At 40.9% G+C, this 24,674-nt stretch overlaps 1 protein-coding gene across 1 annotated transcript in view; it reads left to right on the top strand.

Annotated features, from left to right (window-relative positions):
• Nucleotides 1–3,029: 3,029 nt before the first annotated feature.
• cap1 (CAP, adenylate cyclase-associated protein 1 (yeast)) overlaps nucleotides 3,030–24,674 on the top strand; it is a 42,792-nt gene continuing 21,147 nt past the window's right edge. The window contains exons 1-6 of the mRNA XM_063033940.1: nucleotides 3,030–3,092; nucleotides 11,976–12,084; nucleotides 14,613–14,713; nucleotides 17,234–17,311; nucleotides 21,558–21,701; nucleotides 23,902–23,987. Of these exons, the coding sequence (XP_062890010.1) occupies nucleotides 11,985–12,084; nucleotides 14,613–14,713; nucleotides 17,234–17,311; nucleotides 21,558–21,701; nucleotides 23,902–23,987 (509 nt within the window). The 5' untranslated portion in view covers nucleotides 3,030–3,092; nucleotides 11,976–11,984. The remainder of the gene's footprint in view (nucleotides 3,093–11,975; nucleotides 12,085–14,612; nucleotides 14,714–17,233; nucleotides 17,312–21,557; nucleotides 21,702–23,901; nucleotides 23,988–24,674) is intronic.

The following is a 24,674-nucleotide window of genomic DNA, read 5'->3' as shown; positions in this document are numbered from 1 at the left end:
CTAATGAGGAACAGTTCAACCATGTAAAGACAGCCCTTCATGTAAGCAATTTTCTTCTGCAACCATGATCAGATTTTAACATGTTTCCTCAACTGTGGTTCTCAGAAATAGTCACACTACTTCAGTTGTGGCTGAAGCAATGTGTTCACAAGATTCACCATGACTTCTCTTCCCCTGTACTCCCTTCACTTCCCAATACTTCTGCTTATAAAGTCTGAAATGCTATTTTTGAAAACGGCTCTCATGTTTATAAAGCCCTCAATCTGGAATGCTATTTTTGAAAACTGTTCTCCATCTGCCTTGATAATCCATGCAAATATACCCCAGCTCTCTCTGTCCCCGTGCATTCTGAATTTTGAAAATATGTGGAAATAGTCGATTCCACAATATTACATTTCAGCTACAGAGTACTCCCCCCGCACCACCCCAGCGGTTCAGGTCAAGGTCAAGGAAATTCACCCTTGCAGAACTCACAAATCACTATCAAAAATTTGAAGCACAGAGTAACAATTTGCCCTCACGGTAATTATGTAAGAAAAAAAATAACTGGGGACATATGGTGAAAGAAAAACAAGGTAACATGAATTTTTGCCAAAGAGAGGTAAGAGTTTTCTAGGAAAGCAACCCCTCCATAATGCAGAGGTGTACTATACAACTTTTGGGTCCAGGCCAGTTATATTGGTACAATATATTTGTATAATACCCAGTCCAGAAAGGGGAGGAGGAAGAGATGGGACCGTGTTTCCCCCATCCTGGGTATGAGAGGGAAATGAACTTACCTGCTTAGATTGCTACCTTCAGTAGCAATGGCTGCTGCGAGATTCCTCATACTCTTTGAAAGACAATGACTGAGGAAACACATCAGCTGGTTTCTCAACAGGCACCAAAAACATTAGGATTTTATTTAAAGTATAAAGGATGTTTTGTAATTTTGCTGTTACCATGCCCAATATGATTTTTTTTTTTACAATTTTTGCTATTACCGTTCCACTATTTTTTTGACTGCCTTGTACATAACTCAGCCATGAGTGTTTGGTTCTGATGGTCTTAGCCCTTCAGCCTACATCATCTCTCCACATACTTCCTAGTTAATTACTCCACATTTCCTGCACTACATTTTTTTGTCTTATTTCCATCCACTTCACCAGCTAGTCTAGATCTCCTTGAGGGATTTTAAATGCTCCTCACAGTTTGTATGTTTTAAAATTTTGTGCTATCTGCAAAATTGGAAATTATGCCCTGTGCACCCAGACCTAAGTCACTAACATATAAGAAAACTAGTGGTAGTTGCAACCTCAAACATCCCACTAGGCACTTCACTAGTCCTCATGAGGCTCTCCGGTGGTCAGGGCTGACCATGGATGTTGAGTCCTAGTTGTCTTCATGATACACAAGCCAGGGAAATACGATATGGAGAGCAGCCCCCCACACAGCTGATGAATCCAAAGCAACGACAGAGACCAATACAGTTTGGCACCTGCGGTGTCACAGGAGTTGCCAGTCAGTGATGAATTCAACGTAGGATTTCCTTGGAGACTCCAGTCCTCTCACACACTGCCACATCTATAGATGTATTAAAAACTATCCCCTTCTTTCCCTATTCAATCCAGAATGTGTTCTATCCCTCTGTTATTTGCTTCATTTGACCCAGCTCATTCCACATTAAACAGCCATGCCTCACTTCTTGTTGAAATGGAGAAGCACTGGTTTCCCAGAAACATCACGAAACATCCTCCCTCATTAGAATATTAGGAAAATTAAATCCCCCCACATACCATCATTTCTTCAATGGCATAATCAAGATCCCAGGAATATCACTAACAGCACTGTAACACAACTTCACCACAAGCTATTAATTACTAACCCTGCCCTAGTCTATGATCTGCTAAATAGTTTAACAGACTATGCAAGTTTATCATGCAACAACACAAATAAAATGTAATATTGAAGCAAAGTTAAAAAAAATGAGAACTATCTTATAGAATGGTTCCTGCTACTTCTGAACCTTATAATTTTCTCTAGAACTGAGTCATCTGAATCCTAAAACTGCTGTGTCCCAGTCGTCCGCTAAATCTTTTGGGAGATTTTAACCAACACACATAAAAGTTGCTGGTGAACGCAGCAGGCCAGGCAGCATCTCTAGGAAGAGGTACAGTGGACGTTTCGGGCCGAGACCCTTCGTCAGGGCTAAAAAAAAATCCAGCATTTGTAGATTTCCTCGTGTTTGGGAGATTTTAACGTTGTGAATAGCCGTATATAAACGAAACTGTACACATATTTTAGATTTCCATGGTTTTCATTGTGGAATTGGGTGAGCATGGTCATCAATCGGAAATGTTTTAGCTTGTTCCTCACTGCAGATTCTGTATTCTAATTTTATGTACATAAAAGGTGTGAACAATCAACAGTTCACAGAGCAGTCTTCACCAGTCAAGACGGTAGCAATTCCGCTACTGCATTTAGCTCTTGGCAACAGAGAATGCTGAAACAAAAAAAAACAGGAATCACTGACTGTCATCGGTTTGAGAGCTGAGGCCTCAGTGGGGTCAAGTTCCAAGACCAAAACATTTACAAATATCCTTCAGAAATTACATATGTGGCTGTCCACGGTGCATGTTTTAGTTCCTGGACCTCTCTCTCTGGGACACACTTCTCGAGCGGGAACTATGAGAGTATTCACACAGGTTCCCTCCCCTCTGTGCAATGGTGGGCCGGAGTGCTCGAACCACCTCCCTCAGCTCTGGACCTCCGAGGCCGCCGGCCCTCACAGCCCTGTGTGCGTGTGTGTGCAAACTCAGGGAGTTTGATTTCGCAGAAACAATTTTAAATAATAGATGCAGGCGCGATGCAAGTGGAGGTGGGGAGACAGAAGCAGATCGGCCCTTCCCTTCCTCAGAACGATCCTTCCTCTCACTTCCGACCCGAGACGGCCTTCGCAAGAAAAATCTCCTCTCCCTCCGCGCCGCAGGGCCATTTCTTCCATATTAGGAGATAGCGGAAGCGGCCCGCGCCGCGCGGGGGGTTCTGGGGCCGGCGGCTGGAGGCACTTCCGGGGCGGATTCCGGCAGCGGGGGAGCGACTCCTCGGTGACGGTGAGAGACTCGGCTTCGGCGTCGCTCGGCGCTTTTTGCTCAAAAGTCTATTTAAGCAGGATCTGTGGGGTTCTCCGCCGCCGCCCGGCGTGCTGGGGGTATTATTCAGGGGGTGGGGTGGGTGTATGCGTGTGTGTATAAATGTTTTGATTTCTTCCCCCCCCCTCCCTCAGGTGAGGAGGTGCGAGCAGCAGAGGACTGAGGAGGTGCCCGAGTTTCTATTGTGGAGGGAAAAGGGGGGTGGGGGGGCAGAAGGAGCTTCTGTGCTCAAGCATTAAACTTGTCTGCAAAAGAATCGCTGCTTGTTTGACTTCCTGTTTGTGTATAGGGCGGGTCCGCCAGGAGGCTTTGTACTTGTATGGTACATCTCTCCCGGAGGACTAGTCTTCCTAAAAAGTGCATATGGTTGTTCAGGGGATTTGTAGCTCAGAGGTCAAGGCTGGATACTTCTTGACAAGTATTGCAGAGATCTCAGTGATCTCTGGTGACGGCAGAAGCAAAACATCCAACTGAGCCGTGAAACAGAATGAAAAATCGGCTTTGATTGAATGAACTTAAAGATGCAGCTAATTTACCAAGAAGTTCGCCTTTTGGATTTGAAAACTTCTGAGCGTCAGTGATCTTGGTCGGCCATCTAAACCTGTTAGATGTATTAAGAGAATCGTGGACTTAGAATGAAGTGTCAGAACCAGCACTGGAGGTTTGTAAATTGATTAAGTCCCAAAGAATCCTGAGTTTGGAAAGGGGTGCCTGTACAGCAGGGGTTCCCAATTTTTGTTATACTATGGAACCTTCCCTTTAACCGAGGGGTCAGTAGACCCCAGGTTGGGAACCACTGTGCTAGGTGCTTTGGTTATCATCTTCCAGAATTCTACAAGTTTTGGTGTCCTTGTGGTTTGGAGGATGAGGGATAAAATGGAGAATTTCCAGGCTGTCAGCAAAAGGAAAATTGCTAGAATCTACAGGATGAAATGTGATAGCAGAGAATCTTGAAAAGCTAACATAAGTTTTTGAGAAGAAGATCTTGTTTGATTAATCTGCTGGAATACTTTGAGGACATAACCCGTATTGTTTTATTTTTGTTATGTGTTCCAAGAAACAGTGAAAAGCTTGTCTTTCATATTGTTCATACAGATCCAACCATCACATAGTGCATTGTTCTACCTCAGTGCACTATAAAGTTTCAAAGCTGCAGGGAAAAAAGTGTGGAGCGGGTAACGATACGTAAGGTGGGTGGGATGTGAGGTCAAGGGGCCATCTTATCTTACAAGAGGTCTAAGAGCAGGATAGAAGCTGTCCTTGAGCCTGATGGTAGGTGCTTTTGTATCTTTTAGAGGGCAGAAGTGAAAATTTTCTGGGTGGGCAGGATCTTTGATTACGTTGACTGCTTTACAGGGGCAGCGAGGTTTAGACAGTCCGTAGAGGGGAGGCTGTCTTCCGTGATTTGCTGAGCTATGCACAGATCTGGAGTTTCTTGTGGTCACGTGTGAGCAGCTGCCATCCCAAACCATAATGCATCCTAATAGAATGCTTCCTATAGTGCATTGATAAAAATTGGTAAAGGTCGACTGGGACATGCCAAATTTCTTTAGTCTCCCCTCCCTCAGTGGCAGGAGTGATACCCCTTTCTCCCTCGTTAGCGTGAGAAAGAGCCTGTAGGACGTTAAACTGTTGGGATGGACTGGAGATCGTGGTCTCTTTGGGGCTTTGCTATTGCTTGCATGGGCGGTGGCGGGGGAGGGGTTGATGCTTTTGCTGAGGGAGGAGGGGAAAGATTGATACTTTGCTGCCGCTTGTGTGTGGGAGGGGCTTCTGGGTGCTAAAGTTTTTCTGTCATTCATTCTTTGGGGTTTTCTTCTGTTTCGTGGATGTCTGTGAAGAGTAAGAATTTCAGGTTGTATACTGTGTACATCCTCTGATGTTAAATGAAACCACTGACAGTGGAGGCATGGGTGAGATTAACTTGGCTGGACCAGGATAGGCTTTTTGTGATGCTTACTGTTAGGAGCTTCTAGCTCTCAACATCAGTGATGCATACTGGAGCAAGGGGGCAATCATTAGATTTGATAAATTTGCACTTCAGGAGAGGTGATCAACCATGTTCGAACACTTGGCACTGGGGGAAATGTACTGATGTGAGTTGAAAATTGGTTATTGGATAGAAAACAGGAACAAAGATATCTCATCAAAATGTACAAAATTCTTAAAAGGATTTAATGCAAGAGGGATGTGGAGGAATAAAAAAATGTATTGTGGATTTTGAACCTTTGGCATTCTCTTCTGAGGACTGTGGAGACCCGGTTATTGAGTTGATTCAAAACTGCTATTTCTTGTCTGCTTCAGTGTTTTTTTATTTCTTTACCTCAATTAACAAAAGCCTAATTAATGATTTGAAGGGAAGACAAAAGCATTTGTTGATTAAGAGTACATTTAGCTGCATTTAGGATAGCAACAAAGTAATAAGGGGTTAAAATTCCTATTCCTTATATTAGTCATGATTAGCATCTCTGCATGCTTGTATTAACTGGCCACTGTTGGAAATTGACCAACTAGGGCTGAACTGTTGGTTTATTTTTTTTTAATAGTATATTATAAATAAGTGGTTTCCCAAGATGTTTTCCTTTTTTTAAAATTTTTAATCAAAATTTAAGTTGCTTTCTGTTTTGGTGATTTGGGTGTTGGGGATGTTCAGTGGGTTTTAAGTCATTAAGTTTTGACGAATAAACTTCTTATTTTATTCCTTTTCTGTTTCTTTAAACCTGATTCAGAATGTATTGATTTTAGAGGAGCTTTCTTATTTGAACTTGGGATTGTGTTGTTGGTTCGACCATCATTTATTCTTGAATGAGCTCTTTCAGCCAGTGGTACAGTTAGAGTGGGATTGACGGTTGTCAAAGAAGTCTGCAGCGAATCACCTTCCTGAGCCAGTCTCTGTGGTAAAGGTATTATTACCACAGTGCCATTGGAAAACAGGTGATTTGAACTCTACAGCAGGGAAGCATTCCCAGGTCTGCGTGGTGTGCAACTCTGAAGTAAACATGGTGTTGCTGTGCAGTTGAAACCTTGTCCTCAGCAAATGAGGTTGTGAGTTTGGGTTTTATGCAAAAAAAAATTTTAACTAATTTTTAAAAGTATTGGGAAACCAAACACTTATTCGTGTCATTGTGCCATTTTGCATGTCTGCTATTCAATTAACAAAGTCTTCCTGATGAGGTGGTCATAACTAAGTAATGTTTTGCTCGTCAAGTAAGTTGTAAATACTGGCTGTTGAGTGGTCAAACTCCTCTTCATCATCTGGGTTACATCTTTTTTTAGCTTGTGGCTGGATGATGCTAAATGCTATTTTTAAGAGAGGGAAAGAAATATAGTTTTAGATCCAATATTACTTGTTTTTTCCTTTTATCTAGGTAAGATAATGGAATATTGGTGCAATTCTGTAAATCATGTCTACAAATCATAAGACAACTTGCTCAATAAATTGAGTGAATACGTAGTTCTTTTTCCAAAAATAGCAAAAAGATCCGAGAACAGAAGCCACACTGCTTAAGTATTGGTTGTGAATAGACATATGGCAGACAGGAAATGCTTGTGTTGCAAAATTTATGACTAAAAGCTGTTCATTATACTTTGGAATTTTTCTCTTAAATGTAGCTGGGAACATGTAATTACTTTTTCCAAGGAAGAATACTTTTAATGGTTGAATCATCACAAAAACTTAGGTGAAATGTTCATGTTCAGTCTTCAAGTGCCCTATAAATAAACCTTTTTTTCCATTGGGTCATAAAACAAGTTTGGCTAATGTCCTTATTGACACACCATTTTCTAAAGTGTTGGGTAACATGCTGAACTTCCCTCTGCATCTTAGCAGATGCGGAAGCTGGTAGATTGGAGAAGTACGTTTTCATCCTGTAGAAGTGTTTGACTTTAAATTGACAGTCTAGGTGATAAAAATTCATGACAGTTGTTATTTTGAGAACATGAATTACACATCACTGCAGTTACAGGATGCACATAATTTTCCTGTCCTCTCTTAATTGAAGTTTGTTTGACCATGATTGGTAAGTGGCTGTGTTCTGAAATGTTGGCTTTCTTTTTCACAGATGTGGGTGCTTTCCCATTTTCACTTGTTTTTATTTCTGATTTCAAACATCTTGCAGTTTGATTTGATTTTCAGTGCAGAGATTTGAGAACTGAAGATGAATGCCAATTATATTTAGAAGATACTGTCCCAGACCAATAAATAGCAATATTTTCTGAATGCCAGTGAAATACAGCTCAGGAGTGTGTGTAATAATAAATTACTCCAGTGAATTAGATAATATTTATCTGAACACTACTGTATTTAAAAAGAAAATGGGCATCTTGCATTGTCACTCTTTTCCTGGGAGCCTGCTGGCACATTGTTGCCTTGTACTTGATTTGTACTTCAAAATATACTTGATTGTAAAGCAGTTTATGATGTACTGAAATTGTGAAGGCTCTTTTTCACATTATCATGTTTATGTAGTTTTGCCAATATGTGACTCACCAGCTTTCGGCCTCAACCCCACCCCTGCACAACCCTCTTTTGCAGAGTTTCTCCAGCAAATTGATCAGTCCCAACCTGAGCCCCTTAGTCTAAACCGTGCACATCTGTAGAAGTATCAGGAATTCAGTTAGCGCCAGTCTCTTGGTTTGGAAAATGTGAATCGGCTGTGGATGCCTCTGATGACTGTATAAGAGTTTTGACCTCTGTGGCAAAGGCCCATATTTAAGTACACAATAACTTCCTGAGGTACAGGAATGCATACTTGCCAAAGGGTCAATGTGTGTTTTTAGAATGTGTATCTTCCCGGTTCATAGAACTTTGTGTTGGTTATACAAGCATACACACAAACGCGTGAATTAGGAGAAAGTATGCAACTCGATTCTCAAACTTGCTCCTCTATTATCATGGCTAATCAGATTGAATCATTAGCACAATATTCCAGTCTACCTGTTGTAATATTACGGCATTTTGTTTATGAAGAACCTGTCTACCCTTAAAAATATTCGGAGCCCTTTTCCACTAGTCTTTGCAAATAAGAGTTCCAGAACCTATAGAGAAACACGTCATCTGTTAAAGTGAGCGACCACAATTCTAGATGCTTCTGCAAAAGGAAACAGCCTCTCCACACAAATCTTGTCGGCTGCCTCAGAATCTTCTACACTCCAACAGATCCAATGCTAGCCTATCTAACCTCTCTCTCCGCAGAATGTAGCCTGCCAATTCCAGTATTGGTTTCTGAACTGCTTTCAACGCATTAAATAAAACAGCAGTACTCTTTGCGAGGTCTTGCCAAAGCATTACACAACCAAAACATAGTCTGCTTTTGTATTTTAAGTGCCCTTGCCATTAATAGTAGTATTTCAGCGTTCCGAATAAATGAATCTGCGCCTTTACCTTTTGCAAATCACACTGGATAGGTAAGGCCCTGTACATCATCTAAATAATATTTTTTAGCTTTTTGTACCAAAATTGAAATTTCATCTTTTCCTGCACTATACTCTATTTGATATATCTACTGCATTTACTTAATCTGCCCATGTAGGTTTCTAGCCATAGTGCATCCTGTTATAAATAGGATGTGATTTTGAGCAACCATGGCTTCAGTACCTCCATACAAGTTTTATAAATTGTAAAAAAAAGAGACCCGACATTAGTCCCTGTGGCACAACATTTGTTGGTCTTGCCACTCAAAATAAGATTTGTTTGCCTTTTTTTCCTGATAACCAGCCAGTACTCCATTTACACCGATCTGTAGCATTCAATGGTATGCAGAATTGCTTTCTATTTTAATGTTTAATGTGGTATGCTTTCAAAGGCATTTTGGAAATTGGAAGTATTTGGTAGTCTCAGTGTTTCCCTTTACTTCAAACAGCACAGGGATGCTTGTGTGTCAGTTAGGGGTCCACTATGAGGTAGACTTAAAAAACCCATATCTGTTCAGTGCATCTTGTTTTGAATCATTCGTTCATTCATTTACAGTTGTGGCATTAGTTTCAGTTATTTGAAATGAGAGATTTGTTCATTCATTTACAGTTGTGGCATTAGTTTCAGATATTTGAGATGAGAGACAGTTTTTGACTTGAAAGCTCACTGGTATCGAGTCCATTTTTAAGTGAGCCATTTCCTGTAATGTGTACTTTGTGCTGATTAGGGTTTATTGGTTGTTACACTGGTCTTTGAACAGTAATCCTAAAAAGTTGAAGTTGATCGCTCTCAAAATGGATTACACTTAGATTAGATTAGATTATGAGGACAAGCAGTCCTCTTTTATTGTCATTTAGTAATGCGTGCATTAAGAAATGATACAATGTTTGTCCGATATGATATCACAGAAACACAAGACAAACCAAGACTCAAAAAACTGACAAAACCCACAAAATTATAACATGTAGTTGCAACAGTGCAAAGCAATACCGTAATTTGATGAAGGACAGACCATGGGCACGGTAAAAAAAAAAGTCTCAAAGTCTCTCGAAAGTCCCATCATCTCACGCAGACGGTAGAAGGAAGAGAAACTCTCTTCCTGCCATGAGTTTCCAGCGCCGCAAACTTGCCGATGCAGCACCCTGGAAGCACCTGACCACAGCCGACTCTTGAGTCCATCCAAAAACTTCGAGCCTCCGACCAGCCCTCCGACACCAAGCACCGAGCACCATCTCTGCCAAGCACTTCGACCCCGGCCCTGGCAACAGGCAATAGGCAAAGCCAAGGATTTGGGGCCTTCCACTCTGGAGATTCTCGATCGCACAGTAGCAGTGGCAGCGAAGTGGACATTTCAGAAGTTTCTCCAGATGTTCTTCCGTGCTTTTCACAGCTATCTCCATCAAATCAGAATTGTGCACGGCATCCTACTTCACAAATATGATATCATTTCGGAGCGGCCGCGCGCTCTGCGTTGCGCCATCATCTTCTCCTCTCCTCCGTTTATCACTTCCTACTAATAACCACATAGTTTCCAGTATCTGAAAAATTTTCCCTTGTTTATACGTAGTTTTAATTGCTGTGTTTATGTTCATTGACTAAAATGGTACAAAGTATGATGTTTTCTCTGTTAAACAATTATTCTGTAATGGAAATGTTTTGAGGGAACTCTGAGGTTGGAGCTTCACTTGTAGAAAGCTTCTGGTAGGAATCCAAGTCTCACAAATGCTAAAAGTGATATTAATTTAGTCCTTTGGGAGGCAGCATGAACCCAGCGGAGCAATTTAATAGGAAGTGTCTAGAGGGAACCCTGTACAGGTTTTCTCCAGGCTGCAGCAGGTTTTGTTCCTTTGAACTGTGCTTAATCAGTTTACTAAAACACAGCACAAATGTAGTGCCCAGACAGCAGAAGATGCCTGCAACAGATGACAAAGCCATGCCTTTCTCCCAAATGTTCCTTCATACGTACAGGTGTTCATTACTCGGCAAGGACCTGTCACCTAGTCTCTTGCCCATAACTCACCCCCTAATCTTTTGCCACACTGAGGACAATTTATAGTCACCAGTTAAGATATCAGCATATCTTTAAGATGTGAGAGAAAACTAGAGCACCCGGAGAAAACCCGTAATGAAGGAGAGAGTTTGTCACTCTGCACAGGTGTCATGGGTCACTAGAACTGTGAGGCAGTGGCACTAACTGTTACATCACTGTCTTCCTTTTACATGATTAAATTTCAAAGCCAAGTAGCCAGATCCTACATATTTGAGTGATGGATAATTGTTTTTTGATTTTTGAAATAAGTGTAGGTGTCAGATCAATAAGTTTGCAGATGACACCACAATTGGAGGTGTAGTGGGCAGAATGATGTTTAAGGTTACAGAGAATCTAGGTCATGTGGGAAAGTGTACAAGGGAATGGCTGATGGAGTTTAACTTGGACTGTGCAAATTGGTGTGCTTTGGGAAGTTAAAGCAGGACAGGATGTGCACAGCTGGGTGAGGAAGTGTTGATGAGCATTGAGATCTTTGGGGTATAAGTTCCCAAAATGTACTAACAGAAGGGGGTGAGGTGAGGCCCTGCCACTCAAGGACTTGGGCTGTATATTTTTTGTGTCTGTTTTTCTGTTATCATAACCATATGCGTTATGTGCAGTGTGCTGTTGGTAATTTACTTTGCACCTTGGCCCTGGAGGAACAGTGTTTTGTGTGGCTGTGTTCATGTATGGTTGAATTATTATTAAACTTGAAAAGAGCATATTATAATGACCTTTAGCTGAGGCGATGAGTAGTGGCTTTGCCACAAATCATTAGACTGTACTTGAAGTATTTTTTGTCATTCTGGCTGCTGTGTGATAGAAAGAATATGATTAAACCAGAGGGAGTGGAAAACATTCACAGTTACATTGCTGGATCAGACAGCTTGAGTTATAAGTAAAGAATGGACAGGCTGGGACTGTTTTCTCTGCAGCATAAGAGCTTGAAGAGTGACTCAGATCTTTGCCTATGTTTTTCTACTTGAAAGATGCAACTTTCGATCAAACTCCGGGATATGCAACATTTAAGCTTATTCCTGAGAGAGATTTTTATGTGGTTTTGATACTAAAATATCTAAAGGAGGCTGGAAAATGTACCTCATCAAAAATTGTCTCAATAAACTTTGGAACATGGTTTCTGTATAAACTAGTACATTAGTGAAAATAAAGGGACACCTGGCCTGCGGTGTTTCATATGTTAGTAATGTGTAGGGTGTACACCTTTGTGTCATTTATTTGGGGCAGGGGGGAGAGGGAATATCAGCTGTACAACAATTGTATAAATTGAAATGTTATACCTCATGGTGGATGAGAAAAGCATAACATTTGAATAAGCAATGTGTGTGTATTTTAAATAACATTTGCTTACTGCATTGTTGAACTTGTTGATCCTTCCTTTCAGGTTTGAACAATGGCAAATATGGAAGCTCTTGTACAAAGGCTGGAGAAAGCTGTGCTGCGGTTGGAGACAATAGGGTCGTCTGCTGGAAGTGAACTTGGTTTTTCTGATGGTAATGGAAAAACCAGTTGTTTGAACATTATAAAGGATTAAGTTCTTGCCTGCACTTTATTCTGTCCCATTGAATGATCTGTGTTAATATCTAAATCCACTTTATGGATGCTTTGAGATTGTTGGATTATCTGACTATTGCCGGATCACTCATAGCTGATCCATTTCCCGTTCAACCCCATTCTCCCGCCTTCTCTCTGTAACCTTACACACCCTGACTAATCAAGAACCTTAAATGCACCCAATGGCTTGGCCTCCATGGTCGCCTGAAGCAACAAGTTCCCAAGATTCACCACCGTCTGGCTGAAAAAATTCCTCCTCATCTCCATTTTAAATGGATGCCCCTCTATTCTGAGGCTGTGTCATCTGGTTTTAGATTCCCCCACCATAGAAAACATCTCCACATCCCCGCTATCTCGGCCTTTCAACATTCGATAGATTTCAATGAGACTCCCTCTCATTCTTCTAAATTTGAGCAGGTAAAGGCTCAGAGCCATCAATTGCTCTCTTCACGCGATCAGCCTTTCATTCTCGTGAATCTGCTCTGAACCCACTCCTATGTCAGTGTGTTCCTTCTTAAATAAGGGGCCCAAAACTGCTCTCAGTACTCCCAACTGAGGCCTCACAGTGTCTGATAAAGCCTCAGCATTACATCCTGCTTTTATATTCTAGTCCCTTCAAAGGGAATGCTAACGTTGCATTTGCCTTCTCACCACCAAATCAACCTGAAAATTAACCTTTAGGGAATACTGCATGAGAACTCCCAAGACCCTTTGCGCCTCAGTTTTTTGTATTTTCTGCCCATTTAGAAAATAGTCTACACTTCTGCCGAAGTACATGACCATACATATACTTACTGATACTGTTTCCCATTTGCTAATTCTTTGACCTATCTGTCTTAGGCCTGGTGCAGCCTCCATACTTCCTCAACACTACCTGCTTCACCTATCTTCATATCATCTGAAAACTTAGCCACAAAGCCATCAATTCTGTCAGCAAGTCATTGACATACAACGTGAAAAGAAGCGGTCCCAGCACTGACCCCTGCAGGACACCACAGGTCACCAGCAGCCAATAAGAAAAGGCTCCCTTCAGTGTTGCACTTTGCCTCCTACCAATCAGCTAATGCTCTATCCATGCTAGTATCTTTCCTGTAATACCATGGGCTCTTACCGTGCTAAGCAGTCTCATGTGTGGCACCTTATCAAAAGCTTTCTGAAAATCCAAATACACAACATCCACCAATTCTCCTTTGTCTATCCTGCTTGTTATTTCCACAAAGAATTCGAACAGATTTGTTAGGCAAGATTTTTCCTTAAGAAAGCCACGATAACTTTGGCGGATTTTACCATTTACCTCCAAGTACCATGGAACCACATCCTTAATAATCGACTCCAACATCTTCCCAACTACTGAGGTCAAACTATCTGGCTTATAGTTTCCTTCCTTCTGCCTGTCTCCCTTTTTGAAGAGTGGAGTGACATTTGCAATTTTCCAGTGCTCAAGTTTAAAGATAGCAAAATAAGAAATCACCACAACAAAAGTGATAACATGCGGCTGGACAGTATTTCCATCATTAGAAGTACTGCGGGTAGATGGGAAAATCCTGATTAAATGTATCATTACTTTCATGTTTTCTGAGCTATCATTGCAGCACTTTTGGTTTGTAAAGTATCTGCTTTAACAGTCCACATCCTTTGTACTAAGTTTTCTCTAAATCGATTCCTCTGTGAATTCAAATCTAATATGCATGAAGAAACGTAACCTGGTTCAAAATCATACAGTGATAGAAAACGATAACTGAAAAGCTTTCTCCTTTGGAAGCCACATGATTCTTTATACGAAAGAATCCTTGTAGATTAATGAACAGTTGTTTAATCTAACTTGAAATTTGTACCATATGCATTTGTTTTATTTATTTTACACCGAAAGAATTAAGCCTGGGTTTATTTGTTAGTGGAAACAAGCAATTCAAAAATCCCGGGGCTGTTTCAAGCACAGAGGGTTTATTATATCAGCATATATTTTATATATCACTTTTCAAAAGAGTCACTAAATTATCTTAGGCAACCAACTCTACGGGACAAAAGAGAGAAATACCTTTTCCTATAATATCAATAGCTGATTACATACACCATAGTCATACCCAAACACATGTTTAACAAATGAATACAAGAGAATGGTTCCACCACTTCATTGGCAGCTGATGGATAACTCTTCAATCTCTCCCTAATGGGAACCAGACACTCTGTTCTGTCCATGAACAAGAATAAAAACTGTATTCCATGATTTTGTGTATCCAGCTTCAACTGCTTCAATGCTAATAAGGGAAGCTGAGCTAGAGCTCATGATTTTTTTTCCCTGAGAAGAAACAGAATGTGGTTAAGACCCACAATACTTATTCTGTTCTCCATTTTGTAACATAATATTTGATTATCCTTTATTTTGTAGCATGTCTGCTTGTGCATTAATGACTTGTGATGCTGCTCCCTCCTTGGCTAGCTCTCATATGTTTTTGCTTCTTTGTAGTGTCTTCTCCTTATGTTGAGGCATTTGATGAAATTCTCGCTGGGCCAGTGGCTACATATTATAAAATAAGCAAAGAACTTGGAGGAGATGTTGAGAAACATGTGAGTAATTTGTCTTTAAGTGATTGTGATGTAGTTTCCTAGAACTCAATATTCCTGATCATTCTTTGAAATCTATTGATCGTGTATCTTGCTGTATAACAGAAAACAGGCCAGAAACTTTGATAGTGTGCTCATGGCTACTTTATGAAAAATCGATTTTAAATGTTTGTTTTAACTCTTATTATAAACAAGCCAATTCATTTAAAAGTCTGCAGTTTAATCCTTAAATCAATTGAACTCTTAACTGAATAGTATCTAGGTGCTTGACATGGGGGAAGTGAAAAGCCGATGCCACTTGTTAACAATCAAAAAATCGAGCTAGTACTTTGCATGATAAACATGATATGGGGAAAGAATAGCTTGCTGGTGGTGAGATGCATGCAATGTAGTTTACCATGCTGTTGACAGTATTTAAACCTGCATATATTAATTTAATTTTATACCTATTGGAGCCTTTGGCCTTGAATTTGGTACCTTTGCAAAAAAATAGGTTGAAGAAAATCCTTATTACAGTTTTTCTTTTCCTCCTTGTCACCAAATATAATTTTACCTCTGTATCCATCAATGATATGTTCAGGAAGGCAAACTGATGCTAATCAGGAAGTTAATATTAATCAATTATGGTATAGTGCACTCTGTCATTATTGACTGATTTGCTATCCATAGATCCACATACTCATGACATTGGCCCAAGGCCCTATTTTGAATTATTTCACACAAATATACATACACATAGCAACGAACACAAAATGCCGGAGAAACTCAGCAGGTCAAGTGGCATCTATGGAAATGAAGGGGGAAAACGCCAGAACAAAGAGGTGGGGGGGGGGAGGAAAGAGGGTAGCTAGTTGATAGGTGAAGCCATGTGGGTAGGAAAGATAAATGTGCACATTCAGCAACCAGTCATTGTTTACATAAATACCATGACCACTTGTGTCAAATGGCTCGCTGTATCATGTTGTTCTAGTAGAGGGTCATCTTTGTTTAAGCAGCTGCATTTTCTGATTTATACTTTCCCCTATCACTACTTGTAAATATCAGTGCGTTCAATGGAAATAGCTTGCTAGCTAATACCATTCCCTTTTGAATATTTTTATATTTACTTATTGCTTACAATGCTTATAGAACGTGCAAGTCCCACAGCGACAGCAGTGAAAGTCAGGAAGAAACCAGAGGGACAGAAGTTCGGCTTCACTCCTAACTTCCAGTGCTATTTCTGTGGGGTTTGTAAGGGTTTCCTGGAGGTGCTTTGTTTTCCTGCCGCATTTCAAACATTTGCACGTTGGTTAGTCACTTGGCCCCTGTGCTTAGGGGTAGCATCGGGGGCATTAAATCATAAACACAAGGTCTGCAGATGTTGGAAATCCAAAGCAATGCACACAAATTGCTGGAGGAACTCAGCGGGTTAGGCAGCATCTGTGGGAAGCAATAAACAGTGGACGGTTTGGGCCAAGACCCTTCTTCGGGACTGAGAAGGAAGGGGGAAGTCCAGAATAAAAAGGTGGGGGGGAGGGGAAAAGAGGCTTGTTCCTGGAAGGTGATAGATGAAGTCAGGGGGGTGGGAAAGGTGAAGGGCTAGAGAAGGAGGAATCTGATAGGAGAGGAGAGTGGACAGTAGGAGAAAGGGAAGGAGGAGGGGGACCCAGGGGGAAGTTATAGACAGGTGAGAAAAGGCAAAAGGTCAGAGTGGGGAACAGGAAGAGGAGAGGGGGGAGTTTTTTTTTAAATCGGAAGGAGAAAGCGATATTCATGCAATCAGGTTGAAGGCCACCCAGATGAAATACAGTGTGTTACTCCTCCACCCTGAGGAAGGCCTCATCTTTGCACATGAGGATGCTGTGGATCAGCATGTCAGAATGGGAACCAGAATTAATATATTTGGCCACTGGGAATTTCTACTTGTGGCTGATGGAGCGGAGGTGCTCAACGAAGTGGTCCCTCAATTTATGATGGTTCTCACCAATGTAGCTGAGGCTAGACAGAATAGAGAGGGGAGAAATTACAGGAGATATTGGTGAGGGTGTTGGAATGGGAGCTGGAACTGATTTGATGGGACCTTTGATGTATAGAAAATAATGTTAAGATTGAAATTTTCTGGAGTCCCTAAGGCAGCCCTACATTGACTTTAGCGCTGACTGGCAATCGCTGCGGCGCATCTGGTGCCAAACTGTATCGGTCTCTGCCGTTCCTTTAGTTTCATCAGCTGCATGGAGAGGGGGAGCTTGCTACAGGGGCAACAGTTTGCTCTCCATATCATACTGCCCTGGCTTGGGTATCACGTAGGCGGTTGGGATGCATCGTCCGTGGTCAACCCCGACCAACAGAGGGTGTGAAGAACGTTTCCAAAATAGGTTTTAGTAGTTGGAGTACTGAATAGCAAAACTGGGACGTTAAGCAAAACTTGATGGCAGTAAATTAACATGATAATGAATCAAAAGCCACCTCAGTATATTTGAACATAAACTCAGCCTTGTACAAATAATAAAATGTTGTTATGTACATATTTTTCTATCTGTTTAGGCTGATATGGTGAATGAAGCTCTGAAGTTCCAGAGAGGATTCCTGGTAACGGCTTCCCAGTGTCAGCAGCCTCCACAGGTAGGCAGGTAGCTTTCTGTGGCAATTGTCCAGATAAAATTGTGCCACCTATTTGTTTGTTTTGCTTCTCCCTGTTCTACCTAGCAGAATGTAACCACTTCACATTTCTCAGTACTATACTGTCATCCGTTACTAGTCAATCTGTTTTGTTCTGCTGTTTTTATCTTCATTGCGCCACCATTTTGTGTCATTTGCAATTTGGAAATGCTGCTGCCTCGATCAAGAATAAATCTTAAAGGTAAATGGAGACTGCATTGACTGCTACTGTTGAACTTGAGTTATTGTCTCAATTATTTACGTGTAAGTGTGCTGGGTACACCACTGATACTTCGTATTTCTTCTTCTCGAGCCCTTAGCTCCCAGTGGATTATAGGTCATTGATGGCCACCTGTCTCCGTCGTCCAAAGTCAATGGGTGTGGTTGGAGTTCATCAATGTCTCTGTAATCCGTTGCATCCACTGTACAGGGGATTGGCCTATACGGCTTCACCAGAGCCCTCTTTCCACTTCCCACGACAGGGACAGAGGGTTGGAGAGGGTTGTGAGGCAGACATTTTGTAAATCTTGCATTCTCACAGGATGGAGCCGATCCCAGTGTGCTTTTCAGGGCAGCGCAGTGGTTGCCTCTTCACAGCTCCGGCACCCTGTTCTCTTTTCCCCTGACACGTACCGGACATCAAATTCCAACAGATGCACAGACATGAACCAGAACCTGAACTTTGGGAGTATAGCAATGACCGCAGTCATGCTTCTCTTCAGAAGATTTTTCAAATGCATAGCACTGATTAGGATTACACAACTAAATTCCTGTTTTACCACCTGATCCCCTCAGGTCATTCAGCATGCAGTGAGTTGCTTAGACCTGGATAGACTAATCTGATACTTGTGTAGTGCTGAATTAATGAATCATGCCCAAACTACAATGTTTGTTTATTTAGCGCTACAACGCTGAGTAGAGCTTTTGACGCACGCCGCTCCAGGAACCCCACAACCCTAATTTAGCCCCAGCCTAATCACGGGACAATTTGCAGTGTCCAATTAACCTACCCGGTATGTCTTTGAACTGTGGGAGGAAATTGGAGCACCCAGGGGGAAACACATGCATTCCATGGGGAGGACATACAGAGACACTTTACAGAGCGGCCCCAGGCTGCAGTACCGTCACGCTAACCGCTACGCCACCGTGGTGCGTTGGTACCATGTAGACCTTCCTTTGGTGGCATGGCGACACAGCTGTGAGCACTGCAGTCTCTGAGCTCGAGGGATCCACATGGAGTTTGTATTTTCCTCCTGTTACTATTTGCTTCAAATCTTCCAACTTCCCAAAGATGTGCTGGTAGGTTAATTGCAAGAAGTGTGAGCAATCAGATTAAATATGTTGATTGATACTTTACAGCGGAACCTGTAATTGGAAGTATTTTGAGGTAGTGTTTTTGTTGTGTTAATCTTAATAAATTAAGTAATCCTGAAATGTTTGGTTGTTTCTCCCCACTAAGGTTTCCACCAGAGACTAATTAAGGTGCCATGCAAGATTAAAAATAGCTGCTAATTATGTACCTCAGTCATAATTGTGTATAAATTGCTTACTGATGCAGTTAATTTCAAGTCTCTGTCAACAATGTTCATGTCCTAATCATTAAATTTTTAAGTAGCATTGTAAGGTATTTCTTCAAAATGGTTCCTAATGAGCGCTTTAAGGTGTTAGCTGGTTTGACAGCAAATTAGCAAACTTCAAAATGTGGTATGTGACCACGATGTTGATAAGTGAATGATAATGGCAAAATGTGTCAACGACGTAAACACATGAGATTCTGCAGATGCAGAAAATTCAGAGTAACACACAGAAAATGTTGGAGGAACTCAGTAGGTCAAGCACCATCTATGAAGAGGAATAGAGTCAACATTTCAGGCTGAGAACCTTCATCAGGATTCCAACCACGATGTATCAACTATCAGTGTTATAGTTTGGCTTTAAGTATTTCTTCATACCACTGTACGGGATGTTGGTGACCACCTTGACCAGAATATTGTGTGTGTTTGTAATCTCCTTATTTGAAGTGTCTGTTCAGGAAAGATCTGCTGGTTTGAATGCCAAATGAAGGTATCAATTTTAAGGAAAGGTTGAGCAGATTAAGCTTGTACTTTTGGAATTTAGAAGAATGAGGCCAAGAGGATTCCCCCCCCCCCCCCAGAATCTACAATAGGAGTCAATTTTAGAAAAAGGGGTCACCCATTTAAGAAAGGAATTTATTCTTTATTTTGAATCTTTATAATTTTTTTCCTGTGGTAGAGTGGTGGAATTTTCAAGCTAAGATGTATAGAGTCCTGGTTTGTTGGTGAGCTCAGGGAAGTAGGTGGAGTGGAGGACAAGATCATAGTTATTTTATTGAATAGTGCTTTATCGGTTAGGAGTTGTTGTTGCTAATTAAGTGCTCTTGCAGCATTTTTTAAAATTTAAATTTCAAAATAAATTTATTATCCAAGTACATTTGGCACCATATATGACCCAGAGATTCATTTTCTTGTGGTATTCACTGTCCAAGTGTTTCAGAGCTGAGAGGAGAGCCAATGGAATAACAACTGATGTTGACCTGTTGTGATGGTAGCAAATTGGAGCAATCCATTAACGTCTTCTCTGAGAAAAAGGGAGAACTTCTAAGTGTAGTTTTTCCCTTTCAGTATGGCATTGGAATTTTGTGTTTAGGTTCCTGCAGTGGGACTTGAGATATCAACCTTGTAATCTAGTTTGTGTGCTACCTTAAAAGCCACATTTGCTCCTTGTAACAATAGTGAGTTAAGATTATAAATTTCAGTCATACTAAGTGGACAGTACAATATATTCCTGTAACTGTGTTGCAAATTTTGCATATATGGAAATTGTTATGCAAGGAATATATCAGGTAAAGCAGATGAGCTAGATTTGTACATTCAACTACAATATCATAGCATTTGCTGAAACTTGTGTGCGAGAAGGACAGGGCTAGCATCTCAATATTCTAGGCTGTAAATGTTTTGAATGTGACATATAGGGCTATGTAAGAAAAGGAAGTGAAATTGCACTTATTGTTAGAATGTTTTGGCTGCACGGAGGGAACATTTTGGAGGTCTCATCCAGTGGGGCATTGGGTTTTTAATGGAGTGCTGAAGGGTGGCCTGATGGAAGCATTATGAGAGGCATAGTTGGGATTGATCGTCAGAGTTTTACTCCCAGGATGGAAAGGTCAAATTCTAGATGTAGCTCAAAGATAAGAGGGGGATAGTCTAAAGGAGATTTGCATTGCAACTTTTATTTTGCACAGTGGCAGGTGCTTGTTGTCAGGTGAGGCATAGAGGTAGTTACAACAACGATGTTTCAGAGGCATCGAAACAGACACACGATCAGGCAGGGAATAGAGGATCGCGTGTAGACAGATGGGATTAGTTTTGATTAGTGAAGTGGTGGGCTGAGGGGTTTGTTTCTGTGCTATATAAATTTCTTTGGAACCACGGAATAAATTATCTATAAAATTCAAAACTGATTTCTGACCAAAAAATAAAAGCAGATCTTCGAAACTTCAAATTTGATTGGAGATGTATGCCCCAAAGTTTGTTTTTTAATGTGCTATTGTTTTGTTTATCAATCTTGGATACCTTTTAACCCACCAAAATTTTTCAAAATAAATTCTTGTATCCAAATTTTTATTGTAATCTACCTTGGTAAACTTGCAGTTTTAATTCCTCTCTTCCCAGAGGACGTTATAAGAGCATTAATTTTTTTAAAAATGGTTTAGTTACAGGACAATTATTTTATGAGCAGTTTTTGTTTAATTGCAGAAAAATATTTTAACTTTTTTATTAATGCCCTTCATTATTTTTTGGAACCTCATTGCCCAATCTGACAGAATAAGAATTTTGTATCATTCTAATATTTTGGGATGAGTGACTTGTGATAATTGTTGATGAAAGTCAGGTTGAGTTGGGGAGTGAGACAGCATTTTCTCACCTAGTGATTTGTCCAATTTTGCTGCTGAAAGTTGAATTCTTTCCTGCTTCCATCCCAGTGTCCACTCTTTCCAAGTGTTGACATTGCACTCATTCTGGGGAAGATAGAAAGTTAAAATCTTAGCTGATATATTCTTCTGCAGCTGTGCTTTGTATGAGCACAGTGCCTTCAGTTACGTATTTCTGTTTTAATGCACTATTTATTATGCTACCTGCTGCACCGTTTTAGGCAATTATACAAGTGGTCATTTGCTTTGTATCTACAGGCTGAGTTGACCCAACTGCTTCAGCCACTGTCCAGTAAAATTATGCAGATTCAAGAATTCAGAGAAAAAAACCGTGGAAGCAGTCAATTTAATCATCTATCAGCAATAAGCGAGAGCATTCCTGGCCTTGGATGGTTGGCAGTGGTAAGTATTTTGTTCATCTAAGCAAGACAATCTTGCCTAGAAGAGTAGGTTTCTTTGTTGCAGAATGTGCTCATGATTTGCGCTGTGTCCTTGAACTTTTGTATGTGACTTGCTGATGGCTTTAAGTTTCCCTTTGCATCTTACTATACAGTGTTGCAGTTGCAAATTGGCACTGGGATTAGAACATAGAAAAGTACAGCACAGTACAGGCCCTTTGGCCCACAATGTTGTGCCGACCCTCAAACCCTGCCTCCCATATAAGCCCCCACCTTAAATTCCTCCATATACCTGTCCAGTAGTCTCTTAAACTTCACTAGTATATCTGCCTCCACCACTGACTCAGGCAGTGCATTCCACGCACCAACCACTCTCTGAGTAATAAACCTTCCTCTAATATCCCCCTTGAACTTCCCACCCCTTACCTTAAAGACATGTCCTCTTGTATTGAGCTGTGGCGCCTTGGGGAAGAGGCGCTGGCTATCCACTCTATCTATTCCTCTTATTATCTTGTACACCTCTATCGTGTCTCCTCTCATTCTCCTTCTCTCCAAAGAGTAAAGCCCTAGCTCCCTTAATCTCTGATCACAATGCATACTCTCTAAACCAGGCAGCATCCTGGTAAATCTCGTCTGTACCCTTTCCAATGCTTCCACATCCTTCCTATAGTGAGGCAACCAGAACTGGACACAGTACTCCAAGTGTGGCCTAACCAGAGTTTTATAGCTGCATCATTACATCGCGACTCTTAAACTCTATCCCTCAACTTATGAAAGCTAACACCCCATAAGCTTTCTTAACTACCCTATCCACCTGTGAGGCAACTTCCAGGGTTCTGTGGACATGTACCCCCAGATCCCTCTGCTCCTCCACACTACCAAGTATCCTGCCATTTACTTTGTACTCTGCCTTGGAGTTTGTCCTTCCAAAGTGTACCACCTCACACTTCTCCAGGTTGAACTCCATCTGCCACTTCTCAGCCCATTTCTGCATCCTATCAATGTCTCTCTGCAATCTTTGACAATCCTCTACACTATCTACAACACCACCAACCTTTGTGTCATCTGCAAACTTGCCAACCCACCCTTCTACCCCATCCAGGTCGTTAATAAAAATTATGAAAAGTAGAGGTCCCAGAACCAATCCTTGTGGGACACCACTAGTCACAACCCTCCAATCTGAATGTACTCCCTCCACCACCACTCTCTGCCTTCTGCAGGCAAGCCAATTCTGAATCCACCTGGCCAAACTTCCCTGGATCCCATGCCTTCTGACTTTCTGAATAAGCCTACCGTGTGGATTATGTTGACATTTATGGAATCACTTGTTAGGTAAAACGAGAGAAAGGAGAAAATGCAAAAAAATGAAAGCGTGCCTGCATGGATTGCAATTTCTATGTTATGCTGTTGGATAAAGATAGATTAAATATTAGCTTTATCTGTCAACATGTACGTTGAAACATAAAGTGAAATGTGTTGTTTGCTTCAGTGACCAGCTCAGTCCGAGGACGTGCTGGGGCGGCCTGTGTGTGTCACCATACTTCCGATGCCAACATAGCATGCCCACAGCTTACTAACTCTAGCCCGTATGCCGTTTTGTAATGTTGGAGCAGTGGAAATTGAGCCCTGAACAGTGATGGTGGCACTGTAAAAGCATTACGCTAACGCAGTGCCACCATGCCGCCAACCTGATATCCATTCAGGGTGGATTGAACTGTTATTAAATCAATGTAGTTATTGATATGGAATAGCACAAACAACTTAAAAGATTTCCTTTTATTTATAAGGGACAGGAGCAGGTTTCCCAGCATTTCTTTTTAGAATCTGCTTCTTAATGTTTGCAATTATGACTAGTTTGTTGAATTGCCCATCACCAGGGTGCATATGAACTATAAACACTTACAATCAGATACTTACACCATCTGTTTTTACCAAAAATTGGACCTTTTAACTTCATTAGACATGAGATTAATGTAAATAACTTTGAACTGTCTAAAGTAGTCAACAAACTGAATGTGTGATACATATGTAACTGACCCCAATGAAAATGACAATGTTAATCATGATTGCCTGATGGCAGTGAAGGGAGGTGTTTGAGAAATGTGTATTTGAATGCTTATTGGAATCTAGATGGCATAGGTTGTTTGAGTGTATAAGTTATAAAATTCGAGGCATGGGAATTAATGAAATGACTTTCTTTGTAGGCTCCAAAACCTGGTCCTTATGTTAAAGAGATGATGGATGCTGCTATGTTTTACACCAATCGGATTCTGAAGGAGTACAAAGACACGTATGAGTACCATTTATACTGTGTTTAATGAAATTTGCTAATACTGGGTCTCGTATTCTCAAAATATCCCAATCTGATAAATTAGACTATCTACATGGTTTCTAACCTGTATATACATTCAATACTCTGTGACTTTACACTAGAAAACTGGGAAAAACAAAAGTTGGGATTACTCCAGTTATAAAATGATTGGAAGAGCAGGAAATGGTCAGAATATCCAGCAGGTTAGATAGCATCATTATTCTCCACAAATGCTGCCTGACCTGAATAAATACAGTTTATTTACAGATTTCCAAAATCTATAGTATTTCTCTCTTTATTTGAAATCCTCAGTGCATGAAGTATCTTTCCATCTGTATCCAACAATTGCTTCAGTCTTGTTGCTGACAGGCTTACTCCCAGTGCAGCTCTGCACAGGACCCAGTGAATTGTAATGAATTATCCAGTCTTCTGTGTTTTGTTCTGTTTGGGATTGTACAAATTAGTATTGGTAGTCATAAGACTATCAGAATATTAGGAGGGGAATAAGCATCTACAGTAGCTAGAAAAAAGTTTGTGAACCCTTTGCAATTAACTGGTTTTCTGTATTAATTACTCATGAAATGTGATCTGATCTACATCTCAGTCATAATAATAGACAAACACAATCTGCCTAAACTAATGACACACAAACGATTGTACTACATC

This window comes from Mobula hypostoma, chromosome 26, assembly GCF_963921235.1.
Source record: "Mobula hypostoma chromosome 26, sMobHyp1.1, whole genome shotgun sequence".
Lineage (NCBI taxonomy): Eukaryota > Metazoa > Chordata > Chondrichthyes > Myliobatiformes > Myliobatidae > Mobula > Mobula hypostoma.
Note: the sequence above shows the minus strand (reverse complement) of the source record. Positions and strands in the feature narration are given on the sequence as shown.